Source organism: Coregonus lavaretus (genome assembly GCF_964263955.1).
Source record: "Coregonus lavaretus genome assembly, chromosome: 13".
Taxonomy (NCBI): Eukaryota; Metazoa; Chordata; class Actinopteri; order Salmoniformes; family Salmonidae; genus Coregonus; species Coregonus lavaretus.
This window is the reverse complement of record NC_140000.1, coordinates 40584699-40612258: the sequence shown is the minus strand read 5'-3', so window position 1 is coordinate 40612258 and position 27560 is coordinate 40584699. Positions and strand designations below refer to the sequence as shown.

General features: G+C 46.0%; 1 protein-coding gene and 1 pseudogene across 2 annotated transcripts in view; both read right to left on the bottom strand.

The window, feature by feature from the left end:
- Positions 1–212: 212 nt before the first annotated feature.
- On the bottom strand, positions 213–7425 carry LOC311140036 (FYVE, RhoGEF and PH domain-containing protein 4-like; annotated as a pseudogene). Its single transcript has 12 exons — positions 7308–7425; positions 4289–5154; positions 4028–4173; positions 3631–3787; positions 3314–3452; positions 2377–2435; positions 2015–2158; positions 1314–1498; positions 1181–1211; positions 1000–1077; positions 600–725; positions 213–423 (listed from the first exon to the last, which is right to left on the bottom strand). The product of its transcript is annotated as an FYVE, RhoGEF and PH domain-containing protein 4-like (transcript).
- A 6558-nt stretch (positions 7426–13983) lies between these two features.
- LOC311139117 (protein bicaudal D homolog 1-like) overlaps positions 13984–27560 on the bottom strand; it is a gene marked incomplete at both ends in the record, with an annotated part of 30090 nt that continues 16513 nt past the window's right edge. The window contains 7 exons of the mRNA XM_084174006.1: positions 13984–14953; positions 15264–15415; positions 15765–15959; positions 16208–17227; positions 19057–19521; positions 21477–21629; positions 21970–22182. Coding sequence (XP_084030132.1) covers positions 13984–14953; positions 15264–15415; positions 15765–15959; positions 16208–17227; positions 19057–19521; positions 21477–21629; positions 21970–22182 — 3168 coding nt within the window. The remainder of the gene's footprint in view (positions 14954–15263; positions 15416–15764; positions 15960–16207; positions 17228–19056; positions 19522–21476; positions 21630–21969; positions 22183–27560) is intronic.

Genomic DNA, 27560 nt, shown 5'->3' with positions numbered 1-27560 from the left:
GTATCATTTCAAATGTGTCACTGTCCCAATACTTGTGGAGCTCACTGGATCTCATTAAGGCCATAACACTGAACACAAGTACAGAGACTGTGGGATAGTGTGTGTTTGAACACTGAGGCTGTTCGAGTGAGCCTCCTTGCTGTCATTGACAGCCATCCCGTTTCTATTGGCGACACTAGCGTAACCATTATCAGTGACACTTCAGGGGGGTCCTAGAAAGGGCCTTCACATCCTGGGAAAAGGGTAGGGATGGAAATGGGGAGGTGGGTTGTGGAACCTCTAGAATGCCCCCCGTCCTTGCCCTCTCCCCTCTCTGTTGGCCCGGAGGGTCAGGGCGGAGTGGCAGTCTAGACACACCTTGTTCACCTTGTTGCCATCGTACTCCAGAGTTACTTTGTTCTCTGAACACCTCCAACACACCACCTGACAAACAGGTGGACACACAGGCTGGTTATGTTAGAAAGAATGGAAGTACAACACTGAACGTGAATGCTATTTCAACTAATCATAACCTTACCCCAGCCTTAGGTAAAGGGAATGTGAAGTGTGTGTTATGTATCCGTGTGTGTATCTATATGTACGTGTGTGTGTTAACTCACACAGCCACAGGCTCTGCAGTGGTGTCTCCATCTGGTGAGGGCGTTGAAGGGTTCGCTACACTTCATACACATGGTCACCTCATTGTCCCTGATCCATCGAGGGGCACGCCGACCCAGTTCCTCCGTCTGTTCACACACAGAGGCGTGAAGACACACACTCAAAATCAGTTTTCAGCCTCGCTTTGTGGTTTTTCCACCCATACATGCAAGAGGATCTCAAACCTGTCAAATGAGTTGTTCCTCCTTCCCTTTAGCTAAATTATCAGTTCCCCTCCACTTTGCCTTTGATTTATCCCTCTATATGAATACAGTGAGCATACTGTACAGATGGAGAAACACACACGCATGAAAGAAAACATTCTACCGGTCTCCGTTTTGCACAAAAATAAGGGATCCTTACAGATACCTCTACTTCTTTAGAAGCTGACTTAAAAGTATAATTATTCTGCTGGAAAACATCAATGGAGTCCTGAAAAGCCTGAAAGTACAAGGCCTGTTAGACCATGTGTACTCTCTCTATATAATCATTATATGTCATTGGTAATTCAAACATGTTTCAAAATATTACAAAGCACTGTTACCTTTATCCAGTCCTCTTTGTCTTGTTCAGAGCTGGAAAGAGAACGCCACATGTTAACATTTACACAAAATATATCCATCCATCCAAGACCTTCAGGTGAGTTATATTAGTGCGACATCCACCCCTCCCCTCACCTGGCCTGTAGGTCCAGGGTCCTCTCCAGGGTCCTCTCCTTGCCAGACACCTTGAAGGTGTGGGGGTGGTGTTCGTTGGTGGTGCGCTGCACAGTCATGCCCTCCACGTCAATCCGTGTCCGCAGGGTGAACCGCTGCCCCCCCAGGCTGAACCGAGGAGTGCAGCACAGCAGCATGTTGTTGAACTGTATGGACAGCAGAGGGAGCGAGAGGGAAGAAAGACATGAGGGTTTTAAGTATGAGCACCAAGTGTCTCCTAAATGACCCATTAATGAGGGCTCATTCCACAGAGGGCCGAGTGTCTGCGAGTTTATTATTTCCTTTCAATTAAGACCTAGACAACCAGGTGAGGGAGTTCCTTACTAATTAGTGACCTTAATTCATCAAGTACAAGAGTGGAGTGAAAATCCTGCCATCCTTGGAATGAGTTTGACCCGTGTGGTTTAATGGATGGATGGATGGATGTTCAGTGGTTACTATTCAGTGAAGTGCAAGATTTAGACGGAATAGAGATGATTTAATTCCGTATTATACATAGCAGAAAATCATGTCTGTTCCACACTATACATTTATATAGCAACATTATGTAATGTTGCGTCCTCCTAAAAGACATAAGGTCTCCATTGGGAAAGAGGTGGTCTTCTGACCTCAATGGGACTTCCTGGTAAAATAAAGGTTAAAATATTGTAAGCTGGTCTAACCAGGAAGAGGTGTCTCTCCATGGCGGAGTTCCTGGCAGCCAGCATCAGAATGCGTCCCTCCCTGATGAACTCATTAGAGGGGTTCATCACGTCCTTCTCCTCCCCCAACATCTCGTAGATCTCCAGCAGCTTCTTCCGGTTCTCCTAGAGGACAACACAGCAGAACGGAGGATGTTAGACAACAGAGCATATCACAAACTTCTGTCCCAACCAATAGAAAATTAACAAAGTACAGATGACAGTAGTTAAGCGTAGTAATATTTTACTCTCTATGACAAAAGAGAAATGGGTCTCTAGATATACTGTACTGACAACTGTTATCTGCAGTAAGTAGAGGATTAGCATATTAGTTCTGCACGTACCGATTTGCGGATGGCGCTGTTGGAGTGTGTTGCTGCCATGGAGATGACCTGCAGAGACTCTGAAGGCAGACAAAGAGATCAACACCTTATTTTATTTTTTATAAAGAATAGCAAAACCACAAAACCCCTAAACCACAAAACCTAATCTATTATGGTTTCTGTGACGGTTACTGTGATGACACTGCGTGAGTCTTAGCTAGCGATGAGGACTACCTGATCTCAGCTACAGTAAGAGTGAGGCTGGCCTTTGTGCTACTGTATGTTGGACTATGTCTATGGTACAGTAAGTAAGTGTTATGAGAATCATTTAACAAACTATTTCAGTGTCTCTGTGCGTCTCCCAAAAGGTTGTAAGGCTTTTGGATCAAGAAACGGACAGAGCTCCCAGTCTGCATAGTCAGGCCATTATTCATTGAGAATTCTGTTATCACAATTTCAGAGTCCATCTTTTATACACACACATCATACAAAAATCTGTTTAGGCGGGTTGTAGTTTTCCACTTGAAAATTGCTCTCCTGACCATCAGGTCACACACACACACACACATACACACACACACACACACACACATACACACACGTTCTTATCATAGTCTCTCTCCTCCCTAAATTGGGAGGCCTCTTTATCTTGGTTTCTCAGTTGTCTGTAGACAGTTCTCCTTGTCCTTTGTTGTCTGGCCTAACTCTTACTCACATTGCTAAATAGTAACACAATGTCATAATCTTTACTGGTCCTACACTCACACATTACCATGTAGTAGATTCTAACACATCTCACACAGTTTCGGAGCGTAATAATTAGTCACTACTAAGAAAGTACTAATCATACTTAAAACAAGAACATTTCACAACTATATTTAAGGGTGGAACATTTAGTCATTACTTTTAACCTGTATATATTTTAATTTCTATATCAGTAAGGCAGGTGTCAACTCACTCTCTGCATGGCTGTGGTCTGAGTCGTCATCAGGCAGCCTCTTGAGGTAGTCTCTCAGCAGCATCTCATAACGAGGTACTCTCTGGACCGGCTCCAACATGTGGTGTTGCAGGGTCAGACTACCACACACCGCCTGACTCTGGAAGATAACGCAAATCAACAACAGGTTAAGATTGACTAAATGTTTTCACCACTGCAAAGTTAGCACCTATTGGTTTTCTTTGGGTGAATAGTGAAATTAAGATTAAGAGAATGAATAAGATATTCCGTAAAGTGTGAACAGAGATTTACTCTGTGTCCCTGCCCAGCCACCATACCTGAATGTCCTGTATGACGTTCCTGAATGGTGTGGACCTCTCCGTCCAGACTCTAAGCAGCTCCATGGCATGGTCGAAGCTCATCACGTACTCAGCATACATCCTGAGGAAGGGAGCATGCTGCTGCATGACATCACCCAGACGAGGACTCACAGACCTGCGGGGTCAAGGGTCGGTGATCAAAGGTCAAAAAATATTATTTAAATCACTGTTTAGATATGATGCTAGAGATTTAATGTAGGAATATTATAACCACTGTGGTCTTTGTTAGGCTGGATGAATGTCATCAAATAAAACCATATTTTTCATTGAATAAAAAAGGTTCCAATCCAATCATGTCCTTCAGTTCCATTGTAGATAAGTACTTCAATTGCATCATCTACTTGGGTTGTCTCACCATTGGTCCATGTGTGTCTCCAGGTCTGGCAGTAGGAACTGGCTGTGGAAGGTGTGGATGGAGGAGATGTTGGAGAAGATTGTCCTCACCACATCTACAGGGAACAAGCCTTTACCGGCCTCCTCAGTAAGCCGTGCACAGAACACCTGCACACACACACGCAGTGTTAAAACACTGCTAATCAATACATACTGATCAAGTCATGTGGTGATAACTACAGTGAATGAACAGAAACAATGAGGTAGACAGTGACACACTGACCTGGTCTAGCAGGTGAAGGCGAGCAACATAGGCCCTCTCTGTCTGTAGAAGCTCATTGGCGATCTTATACAGCTTCTGTTCAGTGGAGTCCTGCACCTTCACCTCCTTACTCCCTCTTTCCATCTTCTTCTCATCTGTAGAGCTCTCCTGAAGCTTGGCCTTCTCCATCCCAGTCTCAGTTCTGTGAGAGGGGGACAGCTCCACGTTGAGCCCTGTATCCACCTTCCCTCCGTCTCCTACATGGCCATTGACCAGTACAGCGTCCCTCATCAGGTCCAAACCATTCATATTTATGGGAGAGATTTCCCTTGCTCTGCCCTCCCTATGGGTCACTACTACTGCCCTGTCTGGACTGTGTCTGTGAGCATCCAGTCCTGTGTGGGAGCTGGAGGCAGACCCACTGTCTGGGTCTGTAGGCTGGTCCAGGCTTATAGAGGACGTGGTATGTGTTGGGCTGCTGTTAGCTGATCTGAGCACAGACTGGTTTCCCTCAAGGTGAATGATGAGGTCAGGCAGGCGGCAGGGCGATCCTGCAATCAGTCCATGTCTCTTCATCCTGGCCCCAGGGCTTCTCAGCTGGTTCAGCCTGGATCTTACGCCCTTCCCTGGGGACTGAGATCCTAGTCCCCCCTGTATGGAGCGCTTTCCTGGGCTGTGGACCCCTAGTCCCTTTCCTGGGCTCTGGGTCCCTGGTGGTGCCCCCTTCACCGGGCTGTGGCTAGGCCTGGTCACAGGACACTTTCCTGGGCTGTGGACTGCTAGCCCCCTCCCTTGGGGTCCTGATCCCTTCCCTGTGAGTAGAGCTTCTCCTGGCCCCTTGACAGGGCTCTTCCCAGGGCTCTGGAGATGGGCAGGTTTAGGAGACACTGGAGACAGGGAGGGAGGAGGGAGAGGCTGAGTAAGAGATCTATCCTAGCCTGGTTGCAGAACAAAAACATAAATGCAACATGTAAAGTATTAGTCCCATGTTTCATGAGCTTAAATTTACAAAAAATCCCAGAACTTTTCCATTCGCACAAAAAGCTTATTTCTCTCCAATTTTATGCACAAATTTGTTTATATCCCTGTTAGTGAGCGTTTCTCCTTTGCCAAGATAATCCATCCACCTGACAGGTGTGGCATATCAAGAAGCTGATTAAACAGCATGATCATTACACAGGTGCACATTGTGCTGGGATAATAGAAGGCACTTTAAAATGGGCAGTTGTGTCACACAACACAATGCCACATGTCTCAAGTTGAGGGAGCATGCAATTGGCACCCTGACTGCAGGAATGTCCACCAGAGCTGTTGCCAGAGAATTTAATGTTAATTTCTCTACCATAAACTGCCTCCAACGTCGTTTTAGAGAATTTGGCAGTACTTCCAAATGGCGTCACAACCGGGGGGTTGTGAATTGATTTCAGTTGACTGATTACTTTATATGAACTGTAACTCAGTAAAACCTTTGAAATTGTTGCATGTTGCGTTTATATTTTTGTTCAGTATATTTGTGCTGTCTTGCCAACTCCTATTTGCATGACAATGACCATAGAAGTTGGCAAAACAGCACAAACAGATTTAGGATCAGGCTACATTTATCTTGCAGTGCTGTGTACTGGGCATTTGTAGTGGTATTTTAACACCACATGTAAAACCAACCACACTCCTCTCAGTCCCTGTACTGTACTTTGTGGTTTGAGTGGGGATTTCTTGACAGGGCTCTTTCCATTGACCTCCATTTCTGGTAATGGTGCTCCCACAGATACAGTACTATACACAGAGCCACATACACTGCTGGTCAGTACTGAGGGAGAGCGAGATATCTAGTAAGAGGGAGATTGGACACCTGCCACAGTGACATACAGTAAGGGTATGAGGAAGTTAATATACTTTAAACAGTCCATCCTCTGATGGCATACTTATTAAATCAATCTGTAATCGACACCCCTTTGACTTATTGGTTGGAGGGGAAATCTGTGTTTGCTACATCCATTTTTGGACTTTGATATTGGTGATGTGTCCCAATTGATTCTTGAAGAATGTAACTTGTAGATGCCTCATGAGCTTGGTTCAACAGTCTTAACCCGACGGAACCCAAAATGTAGGCTTGTTTTTCTCCGTTGTTTGTGAACAATGTAATTGTAAACAAACACTATCACCTCAAATTTTTTACATTTTGGTCTAGCGGATGGTCAGTCTTTGCATCCATAGCTCGGTCTATGAATGTGAGAATGGTTGCACTTCTCCACCCCCATTCCTCAGCAGGAACATTAGCGGGGTGACCTCTGTTGTTTGAACTGCAGATTGCCCCTTTAACCATTGTACCCCTCTGCCCAGTGTGTATTTAACTTGTGTTTGGTGCCTTGGTGGAAGAGTGGGGTAACATCTCAAAGCAAGAACTGGCAAATCTGGTGCAGTCCATGAGGAGGAGATGCACTGCAGTACTTAATGCAGCTGGTGGCCACACCAGATACTGACTGTTACTTTTGATTTGGATCCCCCCATTGTTCAGGGACACATTATTCAATTTATGTTAGTCACATGTCTTTGGAACTTGTTCAGGTTATGTCTCAGTTGTTGAATCTTGTTATGTTCATACAAATATTTACACATGTTAAGTTTGCTGAAAATAAACGCAGTTGACAGTAAGAGGACGTTTCTTTTTTTGCTGAGTTTAGTTCCTACAGCATTAGATTGGCTCCTCAATGACATGCAAACCTCGTCCATGCAAACACAACAGTGTTTGCCTCTGGTCAGACTTTCTATCTAAAGATGACTTGGCTGTGGGCATCTTCTTTACCTTGCCATCCCTGTTTCCTCAAAATATGACTTCGGATCAGGAGCCACAGAGGATCCATCTCCACTATTCTGCTAAAAATTAGTTAAATGTATCATAACATGCATTGCAAAAAACACACACAACATAGGCTATAGTAGGATACATTTGAAATCTGTCCAATGAGTTCTATTTGCGCTGACGCACTCACTCAACATTTCCAAAAGTTTCCAAAATCAACTGCAGTTTGATAAGGCTGACCTTCCGTCTCCGGCGGTACTCCCTTCGACTTTCTCCTCACCGCCGTCCGCCTAAACTCCTCCGTCTCACCAGGAGTGGTCTTCTCACTCTCCATCTTCATCAGGTCACCGTCAAACATGGTAATATTATTTATAATAATAACCTTTATACCACTGATTGTTCCCTTGAGCGTGAATAGAGATCGGATCCTCCAACAAAAACGTAAATATGCGTAACAAATTCCAAAAATTCCAATACCTATTCCCACATTCCATGAATCTACATCAGTGAAGTCGAATCCGATAGATCTTAACAATGGTACAAATACCGCCCCCGTTTTATAAACCCTCTGCCGGAGCCTATTGGTGGAGGAAACTCCAATACTGTAGACCATTTTTCTAAAGGTTTTGATGGTAAAGTTTTACAAAAAGATACAAAAGTGTTTAGCAGGCCCCTATACGATTAGGGGGAATTTATTGTCTTTTGAAATGTAGGCTTTACATGGTTTAATATGCAATACAAATGATTTGAATGATACCACACATTTATATATTGCTGTCTGAATGTCTAATGGTTTTTATTGAGTTGTCGAGTAGTGTTGAAATTGTGCAAAGCAGTCCGTTAAACTGTATTATGGGACACACGTTCAGTGCTTCAGCTTTTTTCTCTGTCTCCTATACACTCTCCAGGTCCGGAAAAAGTAGCTAGCGACATTCATAATTTTCTCCGTAGCTTACTGTATGTCCAGTTGGCCTATGTACACCTTCAATGGTCTTTGAACCATCTGATGAGTTTAAAGATACCTTCAGATAAATGAGAAATTCATATGGTGGGGAAAATAGATAGTGACCCACAGTGTTACAACATACAGAATACTCCTGATATCCTCATTATTGAGGAGACATTGTGACTTAACTGTGCCATCCACTAAACAGATGTGGAAGACAAATTTCAGTTGAATGCATTCAATTGTGCAACTGACAAGATATCCCTTCCTCTTGCCATTGGGCTCCAAAAACAGTTTGCTCTCCCAAACGAATGCCTAGGGCTTTAGCTCTGTGGGTTAATACAGTCTCCGGCTGGTTACACAAAACCCCTTCCCTCTCCTTCATCTGCTTCATGTGATGTCTGAGAAGCCTAGTGGGATCTTTGGCAGTTTGTTACATGGCTTCCAGTTGTAATAGATGGAGGGAATGGAGCAGACAGACAGCATTCACCAGAATAACACAAAAGGATGACAAAACCCAACATTTTTGAAACCTTACTGTAGTTAGCAACCACAGTAATGGTCAGAGATCCTGTAGAAACAGAATGTTCAGTCTAAAGCCAGGTTGAAGTGTGTGAATACATCCCATTGCCATGCCTATGAGTTGTGACTGTGAGTGGACGTTTTATATAGATGGTTAAAAGTTGCTGGGTGGTGGTTTGAGAAAAGATCCAAATGGGTATTTCTAGGTTAGGATACATAGCATCATGGTTTAATACAGTACAGTATAAACTGCCAACTACCTCTACTATTACTACCATACAGTGCTACTAGTACTACTATTCTATAGCTAAATCTGTCTACACGCCGATCCAGCGTGGTTACTTCCATATACAGTATGTAGAAAACAAGAGGCAATCTTGGATCGAGATCTACTTTCAACATCAGGATTTAACCCAGTGAAGTTAACAGTCGATCACAACTAGTATTGGAATGCATTGGTCAGTTTGTGCTTGTTATTCAGGAGGTTGATTCAGTCCTTCAGAGAAATAGCTTGACGAAAAGTACGTTCCAAATGGCACCCTATTCCCTATGTAGTGCACTACTTTAGGGAATATGATGTCATTTGGTACAAAGATGATGTTTCAACATAGATACTGTAGAACCAAGGAAGGAGGATGATGGTACAAAACACTGTCAGCCTTTACAATGTTTGGAAATCTCTTATCCTGTAAAACAAAGTGCAATAGAAACATTTACATATACCGTAGCTGTGTGAGCAAAGTGGTTTTAAAGCATAGAATATAAAAAAACAAGCTACAATCTTGGTGAGGGGTGGGACAAGCGATGAACCGAATCCAAAAAGAGCAGAAAATGACTTAAACAATCTGTGTTTGTGAAAGCTAATACCTTTTACATGCATTTCAAATACACAGTTATGGCTTTGTCCTCTGCCACCTTGGCATTCGCTACATACTGTATGGTGCCATTAATGATTGTACAGCTAGCTATACATTCAGCAAAACCCAACAGTTGTCCAACTCTTGAACCCAACAAAATGATCATCACTGGTCGTAACATAAAAGTATGTTTCAACAACCCCCAAAACACCATAGACAAATACATGATGAATAATGACTAATAGCTAGCTCGGTAGTAAAGATGGCGGCATGTCGCTCTTTTCAGTCAGACAGTCTTTTATAAGTCTTTGTGAGTGTCGTCTTTCTCTTCCACAGTGAGACGCACTGCTCCGGCTTTGCTCTGCAGAGTCCTGTGATGGGGTTAGAGGTCAGGGTGTAGTAGTTCCAGGGTTATAGAGGACCAGGGGGACAAGGCGGCTGGGCGAGCCAGAGGAGAGGCACTCGTGGGGGGCTGCTGCTGTTGCTGCTCAGGGGCCAGTGAGCTCGGTGCTCCTGGATAGCTGACACAATGCTACGTCTGGGAGGAGCACGACCAGAGACAACCAGAAGACAAGAGGAAGAGGAGATAACAGGAGACACACTGTACCTGACAAAGATCTCAGATATCTACCTCGATCACTCAGACAAAAGGATATATCAATTATGATTTAAAATGGACTCATTTATAGTGTTCATGGTAGGTCAAGAAAGGCATAAAAACTCACACACACCCAAAACACACAGGATTGATTTCCTGATGCTGTACCCTGGCTATACTGTACAAGCAAAATTAAATAGAAAAAATTTACATATACTGAAAACACGTGCAACGTTTCAGTCAAAAGGAGAGTTTTAGCCTGGTCCCAGATCTGTTTGCGCTCTTGCCAACTCATTGCTTTTGCTTTGTGGCATGATAATGAGTGAGGAGTTGGCATGATAGCACAAACAGACTGGTACTCAGGCTAGTTTTAGCCTGGTCTGGTCTAAGTTGTTTACCTGCTAGCTTGGGAGGCCTTCTCCCACCTTAGCTGTGAGGAGACGGGTGGCACTGTGGCAGCAGACTTCTGACGATCTATGAGAGACTGACAGATTAGATGGAGAGACAGTACTGTAGAGAGAGGTGACATGGATGGAGAGTAGGGGACATCACAGATGATCATATCCAGCAAGGGAAAGATACAGAGTACTTACCAAGAAAATCCCCCCAATATCAGCGTTTTCAAGAAGCACATTCAGTTACACATTTTCTGCAAGAATGTTTCTATTCTTAAATATTCTCAAATGCCTAACAACTAATGTATTTGATATATTGTACTGTTCAATGGAATGTATGCTTACAGCTTCCAATGATGAATCCCTGTATGCTTGTGCAATAACTGAGCAGGCTGTGTAAAGTAGGCCTATGCATATCTGAGTGGAACACATGACAGCTACTTCATGAAACTAAGATGACAAGGCATTCTTCCCCAACCCATGAGAGGAGAACACGAGAGAGATGTTCAAGAACACTCAAAACAGAAAGGACGACGACACACAAAATACAGGTAATTTATACATGATATTTAGAGTATATACGAAGAGTATGAACATAGCACTGTACACAGGAAACAGCTTTCCAATCCTCAGTGTTATATACACATGCATATAAAGTGCTCAAAAGCTAACAGGCTGACAATCAGTGGTAACTATTAACAGTCTGCCTGGAAATGGAAATGGCTTTAGCACAGGCAAGGGTGTTTAGATTGACAATTTTTCACATTATGAAAGACTCCTGAAACAGAGAGCAGAAGAGGAAAATTGCATTCACTGTATTCACAGAGGGAGAAATCACTGGCAAATAGATGTGGTGGGAAACGAATACATCTGAAAGGGGAAGGACGAACAACGCATTTGACAGGACTGAGATCCTCTTGCATGTACGGATGGAATTGTGATGTAGCGGGACCTAAAACTGTAATGAGTTTGGTGTGTGTGTGTGTGTGTGTGTATATATTTGAGTGTGAGTTGGGCGGAGTGAGGAGGGTTTCACAGAGAGGAGGTCACACTGGTTTCCTTTCTTGAGAAGCTAAGACAGCGACCCCTAGCATCTATTTGATATTTGACAATCCTTCCCTTTTCATTCCCTCATTGCAGAAAATATCTATATCCAGCTCATTTACCATCTGATGGAAATGTTCCATATTATAACCTACAACTACAAAGGTGTTCTTATCAAAGTAACAGGCATACAGTGTTGTGCCAAGGCAGGTAGATGGTGCTGGTGTATAAGATAGAGAATGGGACAGAGTCATACACATGTACAGTAATCGCTAACGTGATAAAGTGTAATAAATAAAGTAGCGTAATACAAACTCCTTGTATAAAACTTGTCACTGAGGTGGTTCCCACGCCAAATCTACAGTCTTGATTGTGTTTCTGTACATTCACCATTAGATGACTATTGGAAAAAACATTCAACCAGCTCAATCAGCCCAACAATGAGTGCAAGAACAGTGAGTATTTCTGTTATGAAAAATATGTAAATGTCACCTAACGGTGTCAACAAAGTAGCTGAGAGGAGTCCTGTCAAATGCGTTTTTAGCTCCATATTGCATGTTATAACAAAATGTTGGGGTATATGTAGATCACTTGAACCAATGGAGACTGGGATTGTTAGAGTATAAACACACAGTGTTTTTGTGGTACACTGGGCTCCAAACTTGGAACTGGTGGGGGGGGGGGGGGGGGGGGGGAAACTGGACTGGGCCAATACTAGAGAGGGGGGTCAAAACCGGGAGAGACTAAGGAGACTTTTCTGACCAGTATCCCATTGACAGCCCAACTAGCCAAAATCTATAACTGACCCTTATCATAACTGTAACCTTAACCAAACTCATAACCTTAACCTCATTTTAACCAATTCAAAAATTTAATATCGGTTTGCACATCAGCCACATCCCCTTAGTTTTTCCTGTCTAAACCGAACTGTGCATGGATTGGGCCAAAGTTGGCAAAGCCTACTCACTGGCTAACACCCAGTAGCAGTGTATCCCTCATCAAGAGCACTGTCTACAGACACTAATGCTGATCATTTGGCAAGGCTTTGTTATTGTCCATTCTAACCTATGGGATAGGGCCAAAAAACAATGTCAAACTGTTGTCGTTGGCATGAAAAAAATAGTTCTTAAAGAAAATAGGTGAGTTGATAGAAATCATGTCTTATCAGTCATTGTCGTTGTACTGAGCAGGTGCTGTAGTTGTCAAGGCACACACATACACAGGTGACACACTATCATGTGTGCAGAAACTGTGAAATCCCATCTATGCATCATACAGTAGCTCTATGCTAACTAACCCATAGCCTAAATGTCATTCAAATGTTTGTCTATATTTCTATAACAGTGTAATGATAATTCTGGTTAACAATACATTCTTGTTGAACCCCAGTTGGTGTGTGTGTCAGCTTCCCTGAGTTTGGTGGTAAGTGAGTTTCTATCTATTACATTCATCCATCTATGCTGCTGTGTTCCTCTGGAGTTACCCTCCGAGGCACTAGGGGTGCTGTGTAGCTACAGCTCACTGTCTGTCTCGCCTACTGATATGAAACCCAGAATCACCTAGCTCGCTCTGTCTCATAATGCTAACATTAAAACCATCATGGTGTGCTGATTCCAGGTAATTTATGTTACAGGTTTAATATGATCTTCAACCTCGACGTAAGTCTTCAGTCTCTTAAGTCCTAAATAAATGGTGATATTACAAACTGCCATTGGGTGGTGCTAGACTAAAGATGTGCCAGTGCTTACACAGCAGATGTGAGGATGACCGCATTAACATTGTGAGGACAGTGTGTACAGAGCTGTGAGTAATAACTGAACAATTAAAAATAGCAAACAATCCATAATCATTTATCGGTCTTATCCAATACTTGCTTTGAATGACATTTGGTTACAGTATGTGTGATTTTCATTAAAAACAGAGAGAGAGAATAACACTGTCAAGTAAGTGGTTGATCTGTCGAGACCTCAGTCCAACGTGAAAAAATTCCTTCAAATGTCCAGTTAACCTAAATGTCCTTCTCATCTGTCTTTCCATACAGCGGTAAGGTCCTGCACACATATTCATTCGCTTGTGTGGATGGTGATTTGATTTAAAGGGCAAGACCAAAACTACTGTGTATGTATGGTCTGTAAAGTGTCCTGTCTCTCCTGTAGTTTCGACCGATCAACAGTCTGTGAATAAGAGGAAGGCAGGGCCACTTGTGCTCCATGTTGTGTTAAATCCCTGAGGAAAGTCAGTCTGAACATTCACGCCAATACAGAGCCACATCCACATGCTGCATCGAGGCCAGAGGCTTAGGCACAAGAAACAGGAAACCAGTCTGTCCTCCTCTCTGTGAGCCCCACCCACTCCCCCAGGGGCTGATGGGAAATGTAGTTTAGTGTCATTGAAGAGGCTGATGGGATTTGTAGTAGTGTCAGTGAGGAGGTTGATGGGAATTGTAGTTTAGCGTCTGAAGGGGCCGATGGAATCTGTAGTTCTGTTTAGAGAGGGGACTCATGAGATTTGTAGTGTTGTCAGTGAGGAGGTTTATGGGAACTGTAGTTTAGTGTCAGTGAGGGGGCCGATGGGAACCATAGTACCTAGGGTAGAGTGGCGTGTAGCTGCTGATGTGGCTATATGAAGTGTGGGGGGTGTATGAAGAGGGTGGGGTATATGATGAAGGGGAGTAATGAGCAGATGAAGGGGTATAGGAACTGGAGGGGGTATAAGGGGAGGAAGGGGTGTAAGAACTAGAAGGGATATAGGAACTAGGAGGGGTGTAAGAACTAGAAGGGATATAGGAACTAGGAGGGGTGTAAGAAGAGGGGATATAAAGGGCTGAGGTACGTGTCAGGTTGGTAAGGGGGCGAGTTCGAGGGGAGCTCCACGTCAACCGGCGAGACCCCAGTATGGGAGAACGGTAGGGGGAGGAGGGGGCCGAGTCAGGCTGAGCACCCCTGCTAGGAGATGGCCGTGAGTCTGAGGAGTAATGCCTGGAGAGCCCAGTAGTGCTACGTGCTAAACTAAAACTATGGGTGTCTAGACTGAAACTGTGGGAGTCGACCTCTAATGTCCGGACACCCAGGGCCCACTGGGAGTGAGCCAGCATGTGGGGGGTGGATGGGGGGGTCCAGGAGGAGGAGGGCTCCTCCAGGGAGGGGGGGCTGCCTGGTACTGTGGGGCCTGAGGGGGCCGTGGAGGAGGGGCTGAGGGGGTGTCTATGATGTGACGTAGGGGAGCCCAGGGCTAGGCCGTCTGTAGTAGCAGAGATTGGACTTAAGGGGGCGCCAGCGCCGGTGGTGGGGCTTGACGGAGGACCGGGACTTACTTTGGGAGTGCTGCTCTTCATGCGGGCCACCTTGCCGCCGCGGGTGCGGTGCGACTGCTCCTGGTCGAAGGCTAGGTCCTCCAGGCGCTGGGTCAGGGCTAGCTTCTGCTGGATGGCCATACGCAGGAGGGAGTTGAGAGTCTTCTTCTCGTCCTCCGCCGCAGCCAGCTGCCTCTGCATCTCATCCAGCTGAGTCACATACTCGTCACACCTGAGAAGTTTCAAGGAGAGGGGTTGGGTGCTTACAAAAAACAAAAGTTTTGGTTACACAGTGTAGGTGGAGATAGGTTCAGAAGAAATAACAGGATAAGAAGTAGAGAAGAGAGAGAGAGAGAGAGAGGGAGAGAGAGAGAGAGAATAATGGAGAGAGCGGGGTAGAAATAGTAAGGGTAGGATGTAGAACTAGTCTATCCCTTTAACAAGCTGTCCCTGGTCTCCCCTGGTCTCTCACCTGGTAGTGAACAATAAGAAGTCAATAAAAGAAAGAGATGAAGGGAGAGAGAGAGGAGAGAAATAGTCACCTGGTGGCGAACATGGCTCTGAGCGATGAGAAGGTGGCAGCGTCCTCCTTCAGGGCCTTCAGCTCGTTCCTCAGCTTCATCATGGTGTCTGTCACCATGTGCTTCTCATTCTCATACTTACTCTTCAGGTTGGCCAGGGCATTCTCTGCAGTCTGTAAGAACAAGGGAACAGGGACATTTATTTAACCTTTATTTAAACAGAAAGTCCCATTGAGGTCAGAATACATTTTTCCTCAAGGGAGTTAGAAAACAATCGAAAACTCAAAGTGAGGACATTAGCGTGACTGTGACAGCAGCCTCTAGATATCCTGATGGCCACTGTAGCCTGGTAGCCTTAAAAAAACCCAGTTTGTGTGAGAACCATCTACAGCTTTTGGAGATTGCTTGCGATGAGTCTCAAAGTAGATTCTAGCAAGGCAGTGTTAGACAGCGAATGACCAGCATGATGCTTAATCCATGTTCATAGTAATCCATATCTCGGATGCCATATCCATGTCTGACCTGTTTGTTAGCTTTGAGCACCAGTCTGAGGGTAGCTATCTGTTCTCTCTTGGTGCTGAGCAGGGACTTGAGCTTCAGTATCTCCTCCATACAGGCCTCTTTGTCCTTGTCAAACAGTGGGGCCAGTTCCCTGGCTGCAGCCCTCTGTCTGGACAGCTGGAGTGACCGGTCCACTGCCCTCTGGAGGTGCCTCACCTACAGCATGTTCATCAAGGGAGATTGTTAGCGAACATTAGCTAATGTTGTCATATATTCTCAAATCTGTGTCTGTTAGCTTCATGATGAGCATTTGGAAGGTTAAAGATATCACATGGCGAACAAACTGTTTCAGGTTTGAACTGCCAATGAAAACAAAGATGTAATGATATATGAAATTATATTCTGTTTAAGTATGACAAATACACAGTTTGACATGTTTATTCAAATGATTCAAACGGAGTCACCTGCTCTCTGATGATGGCGTTGAGGTTATAGATGTTCATAGGTTCCCTACGCAGGTCTCCAGCTGGCTCTACCGCAGGTGACGATGATGATGAAGATGAGGAAGAGGCACTGATGCTGGGGGAGCCCGTAGGAGGGGTGCGGGGTACAGGACTGTCCCTGTCCCGGCCCCCCTCTCCTGACAACCGCTCTTTGGATGGGGATTCCGAGGGGCTACGAGACTCCGCCGTGGACGACGAGGTTGCCGCGGCAACAGCTGCGAGCCGCCGGGCGAGGCGGGGCGTGAGTAGAACGCGGGTGTCGTCACCCTTGAGCGAGGCACTGATACCCCTCAGTCCTCTGCCGTGTCTGTAGTAGTCTAGCATCACCCGGTTGGGCGTCTCGTTGTTACAGAGGCAGACGTGGTGGTAAAGTTGAGCCAGCTCCTCGCTGAAGGTGACCAGTTCGTCCTGCGCTGCGTTGAGCGCCCCCTGGCTCTCGCTGGCCATGTTCTTGGCTGTTCTCAGCTCTGTCTCCAGGCCCCCCACCCTCTCCCTACCCTCCCGGCAGCTCCTCTCCAGCCTCCCCACCTGCTGCTCCAGAGATCTGTGCTGGGCCTCTCCCCGCGTCCTCTCCTCCACCCCGCCCTCCACACACTGGTTGTACCTCTCTCTCAGACACTTCAGCTCAGCCTTTAGCTCGACCACCTCGGTTACAGCCACCCTGTATTTACACTGCAGGATCTCCAGACCCGGGGTCTGGTGGCAGAATGCCTGGCCCCTGCTGTGTATTAATCCTTTCTCTTTCTCCTCCTCTTCCTCTTCTCCCTGCTCCATCAGGGCCTCTCGGTTGAGGTGGGTCTCCTGGTCGTGCTGGGCCTCCTGGGTAAGCTGAGCCTCCCTGTGCAGGCGCCTGAGGGCGGTGACTCTCTCGCTGAGGCGGAGGGCCCTCTCGTGCTGCTCGTTCAGGGCACCCTGTGTATGCTGCAGCTGCGTCTGACACTCTTGCAGGCTGATCAACAGCGCAGTTTTCTCTCGCTCCACCTATGGACACACACACAGCTATTGTCAGCCTATTGTTAAACTAGTAGCTTTCCTTATCATCTCCAGCTCCATGAACTTAAATAGCTGCATAATTTTCCTGCACACTCCGCACAGACCACTTCAACTCCCCTGCTGAAAAAAACAGCATAGACCAGCATAGGCTGATCTAGCATAGGTGTTGGTTTTGCTGGTGACCAGCCTTCACTCTGATTTTGTGGTGCCTTTATTGTGCTTTTGTGGCGCCTTCGCTGTGTTTTAGTGGTGACCAGCCTTTGCTGTGTTTTGCTGGTGACCAGCCTTCGCTGTGTTTTGCTGGTAACCAGCCTTCGCTGTGTTTTTGCTGGTGACCAGCTTTCGCTGTGTTTTTGCTGGTGACCAACCTTCGCTGTGTTTTGGACACGGTGACCAGCATAAGGTGGTCACCAGCAAAACCAGCATCAAGTCACATTATGCTAGCCTGCAAAGTGATGTTTATCCAGCCAGAGTGGGGGTATCCAACAACTAACTTTTTTTTCTCCATCCACAACATGCATTCAGAATGACTGCCAGGATCAGAAAGAAGAATAAATGAGGCTACCCAAATGATCTAAACTGGAACAACCATTTCAGTAACGGGTGCAATAAATCCAATTAACAGATTGGATTAGTTTAGAAAAATGTATGTTATTTATCTTTGTGTAGCATAAGATTAATTAATCAATCAATTGTGCAAAAACACAACAACCAAAAAAGATATTGAAACAATTCTAAAAAAATCAACTGCAATAGAGCATGCTGGGAAATATGATAATGATGGGCGTGGTCAGACCAGCTTGACCATGCTGGACCAGCATAGACCAGCATGGTCACCAGCATACCAATATCACCAGCGAAGGCTGGTCACCAGTGACCAAAACACAGCTAAGGCTGGTCACCAGCAAATCCAGCTAGACTATGCTAGTAAACCAGAATACCCAACTAGACCATTCTGGTCTATGCAGTTCTTTCAGCAGGGCCTAAACCCTGCACAATACAGAGGGAACAGTAAACCTTGCACACTACTGAGGGCAAATCAATAGTCTAGTGTGTCAGTGAGGATATAAATAAGCCCTTCATCCAGTCCAGCCAATCTGAGAGAGGCTGAGGGAATGTGTGGGGAGATGCAGTTTCACCTACAGGGATTGCAGTAAATGGTTGGACACACATCAACCCCACACACACTTCATCCTGCTGCATCTTCATCTCACTGGCCCACTGGGCTGGAGGAAACTACAGAAGAGGAGACACCCACTGGGAAACAAAATGTCGGACATTTTGATTAGAGTCCATGTAACAGCCAGTGGTCCAGTAACAGCTGTTCCCACAGCTTCTCACTGGTGCTACAACACTTTATTTGACTGCTGGTATAAACTTGATTATTTATAGTCTTGAAAGAGGCAGAGAAAGGGAGGGGCAGGCCGAGAGAGAGAGAGAGAGAGAGAGAGAGAGAGAGAGAGAGAGAACAGGAAGAGAGAGAGAGAGCTGCATGCAGTGAGGTTATGTCAGCAGTCTCTCTCACTCTGAATAATTCAACACTTATTCCCACATCTGCAATATGGGGCTGCTGAGGGGATATAAACATGTGTGTCCATATGTACAGTATTGATTTGTACATGTGTGCACTTTGCAATATTGTTTATGTTTACATACATGAGTTAGAATGAGTATGTCATGTTTGCCACAGTGTTCTGATATACTCCTGTATGTCATTGTTACATGTGTATAACACTGAGAAATCCGAGCACCAAACTCTAGAGCCACCGAAACCACTCTACTTATTCAAACTGAGTGAACTGTACTTCTCCACCCACCTGTAGCAGCTGCTGCCTGAGCTTCTGTATCTCTGTCAGGTTCATCTCACTGAACAGATCCGACACCATCCCCTCTCCTTTCCTCCCCGCTCCCCGACACTCTCCATTGGCCCTGGGCAGCGACCCCGTCCCCGACCCTCCATGTAGATGCCCGTTACACCTGCCCGGCTCCTCTGAGCTGGGCGACAGGGCGGCGACAGGCGTAGCCGTGCCACTAGGTGGCGCTGAGGTGAAAGTGAGGTGGGCACTGCCGGTGTATTGGACGTCACACAGGCTGAGGTGGTGGACCAGCTCCTTGCGGAGATGCTTCTTCTGCTCCCGCTCGCTCTTCAGGGAGTCCAGGGCCTCCTCTAGCTGGGCCTCGGAGATGTCTTTGAGACGTAAGGCGTCTTCTAACTGACTGTTCAGCAGCTCGGTCTCCTCCTCCAGAACCTTGATCTCATGCTTTAACCCCTCGTACTCCACCTAGGGGAGGGAAGGAGGGAGGAGGGGAGTAAAAGGTAGAGGGAGAGGCATAATGTGGTGTTAGGGATGGGTACACTGTGTGTGTGTGTGTGTGTGTGTGTGCGTGCGTGTGTATGTGTGCAACCGCATGTGTGTGTAAGTTTGAGTGTGTCTGTGTATGCATGCGTGTATGTGTACGTTTGAGTGTGTGTGTGTTTGTGTGTGTGCATGTGTATGCGTACATTTGTGTGTGTGTGTAACCACATGTATGTGTAAGTTTGAGTGTGTCTGTGTGTGCATGTGTGTGTGTGTATGGGGGAAAAAAGTATTTAGTCAGCCACCAATTGTGCAAGTTCTCCCACTTAAAAAGATGAGAGAGGCCTGTAATTTTCATCATAGGTACACTTCAACTGTGAGAGACGGAATCTAAAACAAAAATCCAGAAAATCACATTGTAGGATTTTTAATGAATTTATTTGCAAATTATGGTGGAAAATAAGTATTTGGTCACCTACAAACAAGCAAGATTTCTGGCTCTCACAGACCTGTAACTTCTTCTTTGAGAGGCTACTCTGTCCTCCACTCGTTAACTGTATTAATGATACCTGTTTGAACTTGTTATCAGTATAAAAGACACCTGTCCACAACCTCAAACAGTCACACTCCAAACTCCACTATGGCCAAGACCAAAGAGCTGTCAAAGGACACCAGAAACAAAATTGTAGACCTGCACCAGGCTGGGAAGACTGAATCTGCAATAGGTAAGCAGCTTGGTTTGAAGAAATCAACTGTGGGAGCAATTATTAGGAAATGGAAGACATACAAGACCACTGATAATCTCCCTCGATCTGGGGCTCCACGCAAGATCTAACCCCGTGGGGTCAAAATGATCACAAGAACGGTGAGCAAAAATCCCAGAACCACACGGGGGGACCTAGTGAATGACCTGCAGAGAGCTGGGACCAAAGTAACAAAGCCTACCATCAGTAACACACTACGCCGCCAGGGACTCAAATCCTGCAGTGCCAGACGTGTCCCCCTGCTTAAGCCAGTACATGTCCAGGCCCGTCTGAAGTTTGCTAGAGTGCATTTGGATGATCAAGAAGAGGATTGGGAGAATGTCATATGGTCAGATGAAACCAAAATAGAACTTTTTGGTAAAAACTCAACTCGTCGTGTTTGGAGGACAAAGAATGCTGAGTTGCATCCAAAGAACACCATACCTACTGTGAAGCATGGGGGTGGAAACATCATGCTTTGGGGCTGTTTTTCTGCAAAGGGACCAGGACGACTGATCCGTGTAAAGGAAAGAATGAATGGGGCCATGTATCATGAGATTTTGAGTGAAAACCTCCTTCCATCAGCAAGGGCATTGAAGATGAAACGTGGCTGGGTCTTTCAGCATGACAATGATCCCAAACACACCTCCCGGGCAACGAAGGAGTGGCTTCGTAAGAAGCATTTCAAGGTCCTGGAGTGGCCTAGCCAGTCTCCAGATCTCAACCCCATAGAAAATCTTTGGAGGGAGTTGAAAGTCTGTGTTGCCCAGCGACAGCCCCAAAACATCACTGCTCTAGAGGAGATCTGCATGGAGGAATGGGCCAAAATACCAGCAACAGTGTGTGAAAACCTTGTGAAGACTTACAGAAAACGTTTGACCTGTGTCATTGCCAACAAAGGGTATATAACAAAGTATTGAGAAACTTTTGTTATTGACCAAATACTTATTTTCCACCATAATTTGCAAATAAATTCATTAAAAATCCTACAATGTGATTTTCTGGATTTTTTTTCTCATTTTGTCTGTCATAGTTGACGTGTACCTATGATGAAAATTACAGGCCTCTCTCATCGTTTTAAGTGGGAGAACTTGCACAATTGGTGGATGACTAAATACTTTTTTTCCCCACTGTACATTCGTGTGTGTGTTTGTGCAACCGCATGCGTGTGTATGTACTGTGTGTGTGTTCTCTCACCTGGTTCTGTTTGAGTGTGGACACTAGTTTCTGCAGGGTGATGTTCTCCTCCTCCAGCTCAGTATAGTCCTGTAGGAGTCGGGCCTCTCTGAACTTATACTCCCTGATCTCCTCTCTCATCCGGCTCCGCTGCAGCTCCAACATCTCATTACTCTACAGGACAGACACAAACACCAGGGGTTAGTTATCACACAACACGGAGTACTATCAAATACACAAGACCTGAGGTTATTATCACAAAACAACACTGGACTGTTTACTATCAAACACAACAAGGATTTACTGTAAAGCATTTTGTGACAAATGTTGACGTGAAAAGGACTTTATAGCCTAGGACATCCTAAATATTATTATTGATTGGCATTGATAGGGATATATAAGCCACACACACTAAACTGTGTTTAAGATCAAATAATGGGCCCACCACCGCCAATAACTGCTCTGAGTCTCCTCTAAACCCCTCCCCCCTGACCTCTAACCCCTGGTTCCTCACCTCTCTGAGCTCCTGCAGCAGGGTACTGAGGTGTTCGTTGTCGGCCTGTGTGTTGACTGTGACGGCCCGGCTCTGTTTGAGCTCTGACTGGATCCCCAGCAGGCGACCCATGTAGTAGGCCTCCTTAGTGGCTGACTCCTGCAGGAGGGTCTCCTCGTTGGTCTCCCCGTCCGCAGCCACCTTACGCTGGGTGGAGAAGGTCTGGCCAAATGCCTGGGAAGGGGCAGAGGAGGGAGTGGGTGAGAGAGAGAAGTTATGACATTTCAGTAGCATAGCATCACATCATAGGAGCTTTAATTGCTACCTAGTCTGGTCTGGTGTGCATTACAGACAGCATGACAAAACCCCACAGGGCCAGACTGAAACCAGTTGAGACATACTTTACACAGCCAACCTATGACTGGTGGTAATGTGAATTCCATGGCCTAATCATTGAAGGATTGTACGCCCTGATCCTTGGAGTGTGACTGGAATAAGGGACGGAGCACACCTCGCATACATACACACGCACACACAAACACAGCAGGGATGCATGATATGGGCAAAAACATCTAATTGCATTTTTGGGGGGGATTAATTGTGCAGCCCTAACACACACACACACACACACACACACACACACACACACACACACACACACACACACACAACTCCACCAATCAATACACAGCTCAGCAAGAGGCTGAGAGGGAGAACATCATAGAGTAGGAAAATCTATTTAAGGTGCAGAGCGACGGTGAACTCAAGGGAAGGAGGGATAAAACAAAGACTGCTGGGAAAATAGAAAAATGGAAAGATGGAGAGAGGCAAAGAATCCTGCTCTCCTCTGAGCTTCTAGCAACAGAACACAGATTAATGACAAAGCACATTTTACTCACTTTTCGGATTGGAAGCACTTTAAATGATGTGGTGCGAAACCTAAACGTAACCTAAATATAATAACCATGTAAATACATAGGTTTAAGTGCACTTAACGTAAAGTAGGACAAGAGGAAAGACAAACGTAATATTCCCTACAGGGCCACTGAATAAGTACAGTCTACTGAAACAGCCATGCAGGGACTCCCTATTAGTTCAGCTCCAGTGGTGCGATTCAGTCCACACTGTAATGGAGAGAGGAATGATTTTGCACAGAGATGTATTTGTGTACACTTACAGATTCAGCATAATTAAACATGATAACTATTGGATATACTGAGGAATGTTTGGATGTTGTATAGTTTATGACTGCTATATATTCTGTTTTGAAGCTGTTTGCTACTGAAAAGGAGCGAGACCTTTTCTCCAGCATTTGAAGGTTTAAAGGTCATCCGTAGTTTGATGATGAAACACTGCCCTTCATCTGCCAAAACACACACACGCACGCATGCACGCACAATCATACACTGTGTCAGATGTCGCTAGCGTTTTTATGAAAGGTGTCCTTTGATAACGAGAGCACATGTAATTTCAGCTTATAAAGTCTCCCGAATCCAGGCTCTGTCGTAGCTGGCCGTGACCGGGAGACCCATGGGGCGGCGCACAATTGGCCCAGCGTCGTCCAGGGTAGGGGAGGGAATGGCCGGCAGGGATGTAGCTCAGTTGGTAGAGCATGGCGTTTGCAACGCCAGGGTTGTGGGTTCGATTCCCACGGGGGGCCAGTAAATATAATGTATGCACTCACTAACTGTAAGTCGCTCTGGATAAGAGAGTCTGCTAAATGACTAAAATGTAAAAAAAATAAAAATATGGATTTCCAAAAGACATGTACAGTAGACAGTAAAGAGAAATACAGTGCCTATGTTACCCATGGCAAGCAACTGGTCTACCAATCTATGGTCAAAGAGGTGGGTCATACAAACCTATATACATGCTTGAGGAATAACTTACACTATGACCACATACATCAAGGTAAAAGCCACATTAAATCATACGTTATACACCTCTACGGGTTGAGTAAATGTCATCCTAAATGAAACAATGTCCCCCTCCAATGTCATTACAATGGCATCAACTCTTATCGCAGCCACTCACTTTAAGTGGAGAAGAGAAGCTGAGGAAGCATCCCAAATGGCATCCTATTCCCTATATAGTGCACTACTTTTGACCAGAGCCCTATGGGCTCTATATAGGAAATAGGATGCCATTTGGGATGCATGCCCTAACACTGGTCATCCAATTTCCTCTGACGGTAGAGTAGAACATTCTCCCTGCTTGACTAGAGACAGATGAGGCGTTACAGAGCAGAGCAGAACAGGCCATGGTGCCACCAAGCCTTTTTATCTGCTGCAAATCCCAATATGTAGCCTCTCTTGAGGCACACTCTGTCTGGCAAGAACAGACATCATCCTAGTGTGGCTGTGTCTCAAATGACACCCTACGTATTCCGTGTGTACTGCACTTTTGACCAACATGAAACATTGACTACATTTTGTGGTAGCCTATATGAGCAGTGTTTCGAACAGACATTCCATGGGATAGAGATCATGTTGAACTGCATCAGTGGGCTAAAGCTTCAGTATGACTGTTAGTATTTCAGTGCCACGGACATCGACACTAACGGTACAAATGCTTACAAACTGGTCACCTGGTTTGCACGTTTCCGTTTGTTACACCCTGAGTCAATGACAGCAATTCCTGCTTTTTGATGTCAGGAAGTGGTGAGAGGAGAGGAGAGAGGAGAGGAGAGGAGAGGAGAGGAGAGGAGAGGAGAGGAGAGGAGAGGAGAGGAGAGGAGAGGAGAGGAGAGGAGAGGAGAGGAGAGGAGAGGAGAGGAGAGGAGAGGAGAGGAGAGGAGAGGAGAGGAGAGGAGAGGAGAGGAGAGGAGCTGTCTCAGTATCTTATCCCTCAGAGGAGAGGACACTTTCTCTGCTCCTTCTAAAGATAAATAAATGATATCATTTACAGGAAGAAGGTGAGTCAGCAGATGTACTGCTAGGATGCTCTAATGAGAGTGAAGCACAGAGAGGCTTTAGGGCTCTAATCTAGAGAGGTATTAAGAGCACATGGAGGGTTTAGGGCTCTAGTCTAGAGAGGTATTAAGAGCACATGGAGGCTTTAGGGCTCTAGTCTAGAGAGGTATTAAGAGCACATGGAGGGTTCAGGGCTCTAGTCTAGAGAGGTATTAAGAGCACATGGAGGGTTTAGCGCTCTTTCCAACAGACACATACACACTCAGGGATGCCTGGTCAAGCAGTCAAACACAGTCTATGGTCTTCATCCAAAGATAGCTTGTAGTGGGGTGGATTTGGGTGGTTGGTGGTACCAGTAGTGATCGAATGATCAAACTGCAGCTGCTGGTTATTCAATTCACCGCTCTACAAGGTGGGCCCGGTTGAAAACATGGGAGTTCAAACCCGCAGGCTGTTATTGGTTTCCACAGAGAGGCAGACTGTCTGAGACATAATCTGATGTCATCCCCTGTGCTTTCTCTCTTCTCTGTCCTCTCTCACACTCTCTCTCTGTTTTATGTTTGTCCTCGTCTCAGAGAGAAAGAGAAAGAGAGAGAGAGCAAGACAGAGAAGAGAGAGAAAGCGCAGGGGATGACATCAGATTACATCACATACCATGTAAGTGATATTAGCCTCTCGATATATTGATGATCAACCATAGACGTTTCCTAGAATCTCCAATATGGCAGAAAGTAAACAACACCACAGACAATAACAGACTGTGGCGTCTGAGGTGTGTGTGTGTGTGTGTGTGTCGTTATAACATTGCTACAGTTTCAGTTATACTCACTCATAGTCCAGGCATCACTAAGAAATCTGTTACAATGTTTTGTCCTACTTTCAGAGAGTCATCCTGCTGACATAGTGCCTTAGTCCCATCTCCGTCTCCCACTCAACATAGAGAGCAAGATAAAACACAAATAAAGACCTTTATTGGCCCAATAGTTACATCATTAAAAGCACACATGCATTTATTTTGTACCCCTTTTTCTCCCCAATTGGTAGTTACAGTCTTGTCCCATCGCTGCAACTCCCGTACAGACTTGGGAGAGGTGAAGGTCGAGAGCCATGCGTCCTCTGAAACACGACCCTGCCAAGCCGCACTGCTTCTTGACACACTGCTCGCTTAACCCGGAAGCCAGCCGCACCAATGTGTCGGAGGAAACGCCGTACAACTGGCGACCGTGTCAGCGTGCATGCGCCCGGCCCGCCACAGGAGTCGCTAGAGCGCGATGGGACAAGGACATCCCAGCCGGCCAAACCCTCCCCTAACCAATTGTGTGCTGCCTCATGGGTCTCCCAGTCGCGGCCGGCTGCAACACAACCCGGGATCGAACTCGGGTCTGTAGTGCCTTAGACTGCTACCCCACTCGGGAGAAAAGCACAAACTTTACTTCATTTTAACAGACCTAGAAAGTTCAAACTAAGCCCCCTCCTCATCCACTGTACATAGAACCCCCCCGATGCACCACACCCCTACTAAGTCCCCCAGCTGGTTCACCAGTCCCCCATATACATGCTCCAGTGTGAGCCGAGCCCGCACCAGCAGCACACCCTCCCCCATGTTTCCTGGTCTTCCACACGGCCATTTCTATCTGCCCCAACAGGTAGTTTACTAGGCAGTCCCTTCGCCTGTTGGCTACGCTATACCTAGGCCCTCCAACGTATAGGTCCATAGTCAGCCCCAACCCTAGCCCTGTACACCACCCACCCAGGACAGAAAAAAAAAACCCAGCCTGGAAGAAGAAAAAAACAGATGCTGCACGGTCTCCTCCTCCCCACAGAACAGACACCCCCTCCCCACTGATGGATCAAGGTGCGACACGTATCTGTTCGTAGCAATAGCCCCGTGAATTATCCTCCACTGTAGATCAACAGTACGCTATTGAAGGCTTATACAGGGAGCGCCAACATCCTCTCAGAGAAGATCCTGGTCCCAAACCCCCCAGCCACCCCATTGCCCTCAGCCCATGCAGATGCTCTTCCTGAGCCACGTTGACAGCCACCGCGTACAGAGCCATTTTGCTGGCCGTGCAAAAGGCCCCCAGCTCCGGAGTCTTGAACTATAGGATCATTCCCTCACCCACCTGGTGTTCCCCCGACGGTCCAGTCTCTGCTTAATCCCCAGCATCTCTCTGAACAAGCATGGTAGTGCAGCAGCCTGGTAGACTTTATAGAGGAAGCCATATCGCTGGCAGGTTTTCACCTAGCCTCTTCTTGCAGGTCACCCAACTTAGTGAACTCCGCTCTCACAAGCTGGCAGAGGTCAGCACTCTGATCTGGATAAGTGGGTTGTGAAAGTGGCTCCTCCATTTTCCATGCTCCTGGCCGTAAACGTCTCTGTGAACAGATCGTCTCTTTCCACGCCGAAAGACACAGCGCGGTATTACGGAGTAATGGCTGACATAATGACCTGTTCCTGTCGTACCCAAGGTCCCCTGCCCTCCTCAGAACAGCCCAAGCAGCATCTATCCAGGTACAGAAGTCTCTGTGCAGCTTGTAGACAGAAAGATGTCACACTGGACCCAATGTCCACCAGCCCTTGGCCCCCCTCATGCAAAGGGAGATGTAACTCTGCAAAAGAGAGAGGTCAATACATTTGACTAGACGCTCTGATCCAGAGCGACTTACAGTGGTGAATGCATATGTAGCACATGGGGA